The sequence below is a fragment of the Oncorhynchus keta genome, chromosome 14 (genome assembly GCF_023373465.1).
Source record: "Oncorhynchus keta strain PuntledgeMale-10-30-2019 chromosome 14, Oket_V2, whole genome shotgun sequence".
Classification (NCBI taxonomy): domain Eukaryota; kingdom Metazoa; phylum Chordata; class Actinopteri; order Salmoniformes; family Salmonidae; genus Oncorhynchus; species Oncorhynchus keta.
The window spans coordinates 43,176,728-43,186,233 of record NC_068434.1 but is presented as its reverse complement, the minus strand read 5'-3'; the positions used below and the strand labels follow the sequence as shown (position 1 = coordinate 43,186,233).

The 9,506-nt window shown below is 42.2% G+C and overlaps 1 protein-coding gene across 1 annotated transcript; it reads left to right on the top strand.

Moving 5' to 3' along the window:
- Window positions 1–5,851: 5,851 nt before the first annotated feature.
- On the top strand, window positions 5,852–8,460 carry LOC118394258 (fatty acid binding protein 1-B.1-like). The gene is made up of 4 exons (XM_035787472.2): window positions 5,852–6,019; window positions 7,035–7,207; window positions 7,568–7,660; window positions 8,369–8,460. Exons 1-4 carry the CDS (start codon window positions 5,953–5,955, stop codon window positions 8,417–8,419), a joined length of 384 nt encoding a protein of 127 aa, XP_035643365.1. The 5' UTR covers window positions 5,852–5,952; the 3' UTR covers window positions 8,420–8,460.
- The last annotated feature ends 1,046 nt before the right edge of the window (window positions 8,461–9,506 follow it).

Below are 9,506 nucleotides of genomic sequence, written 5' to 3'. Positions count from 1 at the left end.
GAGTACTGACCCAAAATACAAAGAACATTACATTTTAAAGAAAGGGAACATAAAATGACATCATCAGTTTCACACCCTCTCCCATCCTTACAATAGCGTAGTATTCAGTCCTAGAGATAGTTTTACTCCCTCATAAAACTACATTCCAACCTGTCTAAAAGATATACTTCTCTCCACTAATGGAATCCAACCAAAACATTCTTATCTGTATGAAAAGCCATAGCATCGCTCCCAACTTTAACTTCACAAGAGACACAGACAATTAATTCGTTCTGCTTATATTTTCAGTAACAGCTTAACCAATAACTTTTACTTTTCATACCATAACATAATAGTATTAGAATAAATGGTTCTAATCAATAATGTATACATAATTAATCATCTCAACTATAATTTCCTCTAACAAAACCTTCCACAGAGATGAACTGAAATCTTTCCGACAGATAAAGTCTAACCCAGGCAAGAACTTGTCCGTGTAGACCAATTAGGTTTCCTATCTCTCCAAAAAAATGGTGGTGATCGGTGGTGTCAAAATCAGCACTAAGGTCTGGGAGCACGAGGACAGATGCAGAGCCTTGGTCTGATGCCATTAAAAAGGTAATTTACCACCTTCATGAGTGCAGTCTCAGTGCTATGATGAGGTCTTAACCTCTTGGTCCTACCTGGCACGCAGGCGTCCCATCTAGAGCTCTGGAAATGCAATGCGCTACGCTAAATGCTAATAGTATTAGTTAAAACTCAAATGTTCATTAAAATACACATGCAGGGTATTGAATTAAAGCTACACTCGTTGTGAATCCAGGCAACAAGTCAGATTTTTAAAATGCTTTTCGGCGAAAGCATGAGAAGCTATTGTCTGATAGCATGTAACACCCCAAAAGACCCGCAGGGGACGTAAACAAAATAATTAGCATAGTCGTCGCTACACAAACCGCACAAATAAAATATAAAACATTCATTACCTTTGACCATCTTCTTTGTTGGCACTCCTAGATGTCCCATAATCACTATTGGGTCTTTTTTCGATTAAATCGGTCCATATATAGCCTAGATATCGATCTATGAAGACTGTGTGATAAACGGAAAAAATAGCGTTTCATAACGTAACGTCATTTTTTAAAATTCAAAAAGTCGACGATAAACTTTCATAAAACACTTCGAAATACTTTTGTAATGCAACTTTAGGTATTAGTACACGTTAATAAGCGATAAAATTCATCAGGAGGCGATGTCAATTCTATGGGTGTCTGTTTCGAAAAATGTCTTGGAGAGAGCTCGACCAAAACATCCGGTCGGAGACCGGAGGGAATCGATTCCCTTGATTCAGTTAGACCAAGAATCAATTGTGAATCAAATGACAAGACTCTAGACAACGTGTGGAAGCTGTAGGCACTGCAACCTCGGCCTCATTTAATTCGATTCACTTTGAACAATTCCTTGAAGTCGCGGATGGATATTTTTTTCCATTTTCAGTGATCAGATATTCCTGCACTTTTCGATGAAACGCATGTTCTGTTATAGTCACAGCCGAGATTTAACCAGTTTTATAAACGTCTGAGTGTTTTCTATCCACACATACTAATCATATGCATATACTATATTCCTGGCCTGAGTAGCAGGGCGCTGAAATGTTGCGCGATTTTTAACAGAATGTTCGAAAAAGTAGAGGGTCGACTTAACAGGTTAAACCAGACTGAAGCGTTTCATGTACATTATTTGTCTTCAGGAAGGCAGAGAGATGCTGGGCAATATTATTGTTATTATTTTTTTAGAGGAATAGGATATTCGATATCGGCCGGGTCAATGTTTTGCTTTTCCAAGAGAGGCTTTATTACTGCCACTTTTAGAACGTTTGGTACATATCCGAAGGATAGAGAGCCATCCATTATGCTCAACATAGGAGGGGCAAGCACAGGAAGTTGGAATAGGGGCCAGTACGCAGCTTGAAGGTTTAGAGGACATGACTATTTTCATGTGTCAAGAGATACAGGATTAGAAAACTTGAGTGTCTCCATTGATCCTAAGTCCTGGCAGTTCTGTGCAGACTCAGGACAACTGAGCTTTGGAGAAATACGCAGATTCAAAGAGGAGTCCGTAATTTGCTTCCTAATGATCATGATCTTTTCGTCTTAAAACTTCAGGAATTCATCACTGATGAAGTGAAATACATCCTCTCTTGGGGTATGCTGCTTTTTAGTTACCTTTGTGACAGTATCAAAAATACATTTAGGATTGTTCTTATTCTCCTCAATTAGGTTGGAAAAATAGGGTGGCCGAGCAGCAGTGAGGGCTCTTTGATATTGCACAGTACTGTCTTTTCCAAGACTTCCAGTTTGGTGGAGAGCCACTTCCGTTCCAATTTTCTGGAAGCTTGTTTCAGGCCTCTGATATTTTCTGTATACCAGGGAGCTAATTTCTTGCGGCAAATTTCTTTTGATTTTTTGAGGTGCGACTGCATCTAGGGTATTATGCTAGGTTAAATTTAGATCCTCAGTTAGGTGGTTAACCGATTTTTGTACTCCGACGTCCTTGGGTAGGTGGTGGGAGTCTGGAAGGGCATTTAGGAATTGTTGGGTTGTCCGAGAATTTATAGCACGGCTTTTGATGATCTTCGGTTGGGGTCTGAGTTGATTATTTGTTGCAATTGCAAACGTAATAAGATGGTGGTTCGATAGTCCAGGATTATGAGGAACAACATTTAGATCCACAATATTTATTCCACGGGACAAAACTAGATCCAGGCTATGACTGTGGCAATGAGTAGTCCCGGAGACATGTTGGACAAAACCCACTAGTGTAACCAGGAGGAGAGGCCTCATTTAACACAGTAAATCCATTAGGCTTGAACCATGTTTCAGTCAGGCCAGTCACATCAACATTATGATCCGTGTTTAGTTCATTGACTATGACTGCCTTGCAAGTGAGGGATCTAACATTCAGTAGCCCTATTTTGCGATGTGAGATATCACAATCTCTTTCAAGAATGACCAGAATGGAGGAAGTCTTTACTCCAGTGAGATTGGTAAGGCGAACACCGCCATGTTTAGTTTTGCCCAACATAGATCGAGGCACAGACACGATGTCAATGGGGATAGCTGAGCTGACTACACTGACAGTGCTAGTGGCAGACTCCACTAAGCTGGCTGGCTGGCTAACAGCCTGCTGCCTAGCCTGCCTGCTGCCTGGCCTGCCCTCTATCTCATTGTGGAGCTAGATGAGTTAGGGGCCTGTCTATGCGATAGATAAGATGAGAGCACCCCTCCAGCTAGGATGGAGTCCATCAATCCTCAGCTGGCCAGGCTTGGTCCTGTTTGTGGGTGAGTCCCAGAAAGAGGGCCAATTATCTACAAAGTTTCTCTTTTGGGATGTAGTAAACAGTTTTCTACCAGCGATCTATCTAAGAGATGGTTGCCGTTTTACGATCCCCTAAACAAACGTGCTATTGTGTGTGTTTAACAGCTTTATTTGTAATTCATATTATACATAATGTTTCTGCCATCATCTCTTATGACCAGAAAGAGCTTCTAGATATCAGGACAGCAATTACTCACCCCGTACTGGAAGAATATATGTTTTTCTTTAACGAGTCAGATGCAAAGGATTTACTCCAGACACCCGACAAGGCCCTCACCCCAGTCATTCGCAGGAGAAAGAGATGGAGATATCGGGTATGTAGGTCTGGGTGCCTTGTAAGGTGGGAAATGTGGGTAATCTGCCTTTACCATCGGTCCTATTAGCCAAAGTACAATCATTGGATAATAAAATAGATGAGCAACGAGCACATACAGTATATCCTACAAATGGGACATTAAAAACGGTAATATCTTATGTTTCACTGAGTCGTGGCTGAACGACGACATGAATAACATACAGCTGGCAGGTTTTACGCTTTTCGGCAGGATAGAACAGACGCCTCTGGTAAGACAAGGGGTTGCGGTCTATGTTTATTTGTAAACAACAGCTGGTGCACGAAATCTAAGGAAGTCTCAAGTTTTTCCTCGCCTGAGGTAGAGTATCTCATGATAAGCTGTAGACCACACTATTTACCAAGAGAGTTTTCGTCTATATTCTTTGTAGCTGTCTATTTAAAACCACAAACCAATGCTAGCACTAAGACCGCACTCAATGAGCTGTATACGGCCATAAGCAAACAGGGAAACGCTCATCCAGAGGCGGCACTCCTAGTGGCTGGGGACTTTAATGCAAGGACACTTAAGTCCGTTTTACCTCATTCCGCAAGCATGTTAAATGTGCAACCAGAGGGCGAAAAAAACTCTATACCACCTTTACTTCACACACAGAGACAAGTACAAAGCTCTCCCTCGCCCTCCATTTGGCAAATCTGACCATAATTCTATCCTCCTGATTCCTGCTTACACGTGAAAACTAAAGTAGTCATTTGGTCCTTCTGTAGCTCAGTTGGTAGAGCATGGTGCTTGTAACGCCAGGGTAGTGGGTTCGATTCCCGGGACCACCCATACGTAGAATGTATGCACACATGACTGTAAGTCGCTTTGGATAAAAGCGTCTGCTAAATGGCATATTATTATTATTATTATTATAAAGTAGGAAGCACCAGTGACTCGGTCAATAAAAAAGAGGTCAGATGAAGCAGATGCTAAGCTACAGGACTGTTTTGCTAAAACAGACTGGAATATATTCTGGGATTCTTCCCATGGCATTGAGGAGTACACCACATCAGTCACTGACCTCATCAATATGTGCATCAACGACATTGTTCCCACAGTGACTGTACGTACATACCCCAACCAGAAGCAATGGATTACAGGCAACATCCGCACTGAGCTAAAAGGGTAGAGCTGCCGCTTTCAAGGAGCGGGACTCTAACCCGGAAGCTTACAAGAAATCTCGCTATGCCCTCCGACGAACCATAGAACAGGCAAAAAGTCAATACAGAACTAGGATCGAATCGTACTACACCGGCTCTGACACTCGTCAGATGTGGCAGGGCTTGCAAACTATTACATACAACAAAGGGAAGCACAGCCGAGAGCTGCCCAGTGACACGAGCCATCCAGACGAGCTAAATTACTTCTATGCTCGCTTCGAGGCAAGTAACACTGAGACATGCATGAGAGCATCAGCTGTTCCAGACAAGTGTGTGATCACGCGCTCCGTAGCAGATGTGAGTAAGAGCTTTAAACAGGTCAACATTCACAAGGCCGCAGGTCTAGAATGATTACCAGGACGTGTACTCTGAGCATGCGCTGACCGACTGGCAAGTGTCTTCACTTAACCAATTGATTTATCAGTGTTATTCTCTGAGTTTGTTGGACTTCAGAAGGAAAATAAATGTAGCTAATGGGTGAATGTTTGTTCACTCAACAAACTTTGCTCACAGTGAGCTGAATGTATAAAAACTTGTTGAGTCTAATTACAATTTCATGTTTGTTTTTGGAAGTCAACACTGTATGTTGGTTTGATTTATCTGCTGCCTTACAATTGTACATTGATTCAACTTTTTTATAGTGCAGGGAGACAAAATACACCTCTCAACTCAAAGTGCAATGTAGCCTAGTTTAATTTCAACACAGGTGTATAGCGAGATAAAGTCAAGTTGAATTTGAAATGTGTTGATTGATCCATACACTTGTATTACAATGATGAGACTGCTTATCATTTTTCTAAGGAGTCGAGGAGGCCTTGTTTATCAAATCAGATCAATGATCACTCACACTGCCAAAGTAGAAGAAGAGAGGATGAGAAGTGGAGTACAATAAAGTTGACCATTGCGATGTAGATTAGTTGCCCTTGGCTGGGAAGCTGATCCTAGATCTGTGCCGACAGGCAAGTAGCAGGGAAGATATGAGGGGAGGGGTTCTCAATTGTAGACACCTTTAGTTAGTTAATGAGTGCAGGGCTGGATAGATGAGGGTATAAAGACAAGCAGGGAGCTGTGGCTGACTCTACTGTCACTGTCTTATAGTCACCATGTCTTTCTCAGGGAAATACCAGATGGAGTCACATGAGAACTTTGAGTCTTTCATGGAGGCTGTTGGTAAGTCTTGCAGTTGGGTTTGTACATTTGATTAGACTTGGGGTGTTAATTTCTGAAGTCGTAGTCCTTTCAGTAATGAAGATCAATGGTGACTGCGAATGCAATGGTTACTTGAAATGGTGTTAGGTTTTTTTGAACAACTTTCACTGAATGTTTAATTTAAGACCTAACACCGCTAGTTTGGTTTGGGCTAACTATTTTGAACTTCCAGCACCAATGGGATTGTTAAATGATTTGCCTAGGCATTAATGATTTATTGTGTCATTGACATTCAAACCTATGCTCTTCTGTCCTCTATCCATGGAATTAATCCACTGTGCCACCAGGATGGAGTTGTCATGCATTAGTTTTGTAACTCATTGAAAGTGGATAAATTTAGTCTATTCAGACCATTTCAACAGGAACAAGCACTCATTAAGATCAGGTGTGGCCAACTACTGTGTTCAACACACTTAAGAAAAGATGGCGTTTGTTGAAGCTGAGAACGGAATGTGTTTTGATCAATGTTTTTGTATGGCAAGTTCTTAGTGTTCTGAGAACATGACTTTAACTGTAACTATGAGAACCTACAGAACATTATGCTGAAGCACTGACATTCCCACAGGAGAATATTTAAAGTCAGCTGAACAACTTGAGAACATTCCCAATGTAAAATGACTAATGTTCCTAGAACTTTACCTTAAATTAAATGTTAGAACTTTCAGGAAATATTCTGACCAAATAATGAAATGCCAAGAAAATAACATTTTGTCAAATTCCTTAATGAGAATGTTCCAAAGCCAAGCAACTGTCCTGCACCATAATGTGGTATGCAAAATAACCAAGTCTTAAAACGTATGGTCCTCAGAATGTTATGTGCTCGCTGGGAATGCATTCAGATCATTGTGTTGCCATATTATAGTGCATCAGCGCTTCACTTCAGCAGTAATAATTCAGTGTTCATGTCTCACTTCATGAACTTTTTGTAGTACTAAAAAGCACCGCATATGACTCTCTCGCTGCCGCAAACATGTAGGTCTCCCTGATGAGCTTATCCAGGAGGGCAAAGACCTCAAGAGCATCTCTGAGATTGAGGAGACTGGAGACCACTTCAAGGTGACTGTCACCACGGGGACAAAGATCCTCACCAACTCCTTCACCATTGGCCAGGAGACGGAGCTCGAGTCGCCGACCGGGGGGATGGTCAATGTGGGTGGCGCATGTCACAACCCAACCATGAGTTTCATACATGTAGCCTGGGTTTATCCATCTCCCTACATATACACCCAGTATCTAACTAAACTATAAGTTCAGCTGATATGGGGTCACTATGGTTAGTTCAGGTCCCAGTGATGCTGTGGGAGGACTGACTTTCGTTGGCAGAATCTCCTCTGCTCTCCAGGGACTGGGCGCACAGTTATGTCTCAAAACCAACTCACACACCTGATGCACACTGTCACACTTTTTTTCTTTCTTCTCCATATATGGCCATCCAACTTGGGCCTGTTAAATTGGTCCTAGTTGGTGACCACTGCTTTCAGATCTAACCGTTGACCTCTCCTGTTTCAGTCTGTGGTGATGAGGGAAGGTAACAAGCTGACGGCCATCCTGAATGGGATCGAATATGTCACAGAACTTACAGACGCAAACACCCTCGTCAACGTGAGTCTGGGGCATATGGCTGGGGGTTTCACGACGCGACACAATTTCAGGGTTATTTTATAGCATTAACAAAATGGATAGTCTATGACAGTGCCGTGAACGCAATTCAACAGTTTGCTGCCGCCAATGTTCTAAGTACATGCTGACCCCACCGCTCGCGTCGCAAAATAAATGTACGTGTTATTCAATCATTGCACCCACACAGCTCGCGCGCCTCAGCAAGCATCTGCGTGGCCAGGTGCTAAAATAGAAATTGGTTCAATTTGATGTGCTGCAAGTCTGGCCTCCAATCTCCTCATTGGTACTTAGGAGCATATACCCATGTGGGTGATTTGAAAGATTAACTTTAAGGTCCACACTCTGGTCAGTGGTAACGTTGGTAGTCAACCGCCATAAAAAGGAGGTGAGATGATGAGAAACATTTGGTTTTCTGTGGCTTAATTGTCAGAGTAGAGGACCTTGTGCATTTCAGGTAAAATAACAACCCAATGTTTATATACTAGGACAAATTAGTTAGCTAGCTAAATTGCCATAAATATTAAATGCTTATTGCCCCAAATATAACTGTTTCGGAGTTTGTTTTGATATTTCAACCTGCATGTCCTGATCGCTTTTAGTGTGTGTGAATGAGCGCGTCCGGTTTGCTAAGCATAGTGTACTGGCATGGATTTATTGAGTGTAATGATTACAGATGCTTTCTCTTTTCAGACCATGACTCTGTCTGGCATGTCATACAAGAGGACCAGCAAACGAATGTGAAGATCTACTGCACTCTTTGGATTAATAAAATGTGAAAGGCATTGAATGGTCTGGTCTCAGCATTTCATATCAATGGGTAGAACTTCAGGGGGAAAATTGAAGTTTGTAATAATGAGGCAAGGTTTGAGTTGGATGAATGTGGGATTCAATAGAATAGCGTAGTTCCGTGAACATTACACTCGGGCCAAAATGGATTTTCTACATTTTAATGTGACTGCTTTATAGCAAATGTCAACCCAGCGGTGTAGAAATGAAGGCTTTGGTAGTTCCATCTAGTCTGTTGCAATATGGGTCAGAATCCTACCACATTGGGTGCATCAGTTTAGAAGCAGATTCCTCAATTTCCAGTTATTTTGGAAAATCAAGTTTCAGGCAATGTTTTTGGACATTGCTTTCACTAGTTCCACCCCAGTGTAGCTGACAAGGGGCTGAAGGTGCACCATTTGAGGGTGACTGGTTTCCCAGCTACAGTGTGGTTGGAAAAGCTAAGGACCCTGGGACTAAACACCTCTCTGCAACTGGATCCTGCACTTCCTGATGGGCCGCCCCCAGGTGGTAAGGGTAGGCAACAACACGTCTGCCACACTGATCCTCAACACTTGGGCCCCTCCTGTACTCCCTGTTCACCCACGACTGCGTGGTTAAACATGACTCAAACACCAAGTTTGAGGTGCACCACAACACCAGTGGTAGGCCTGGTCACTGACAATGATGAGACCTGGCAGTGTGGTGCCAGGACAACCTCTCCCTCAATGTGAGCACAACAAAGGAGCTGATCGTTGACTAAAGGAAAAGGCGTGCTAAACAAGCCCCTGGCATGGATTTATTGAGTGTAATGATTACAGATGGTATTGTTTACTGTCAAAGTAATATTGAGCCATTTATACTGCACAAATATAAATGCAATATGTCAAATCCTTTCATGTGCTGAAATAAAAGATCCCAGATCCCACTAAAATGTACAGTTTTGTCACAATGCCGCAGATGTCTCAAGTTGAGTGTGCAATTGGCAGGCTTGACTGCAAGACTGTCCACCAGCGCTGTTATCAGATAATGAAATGCTTATTTCTCTACCATAAGCCACCTC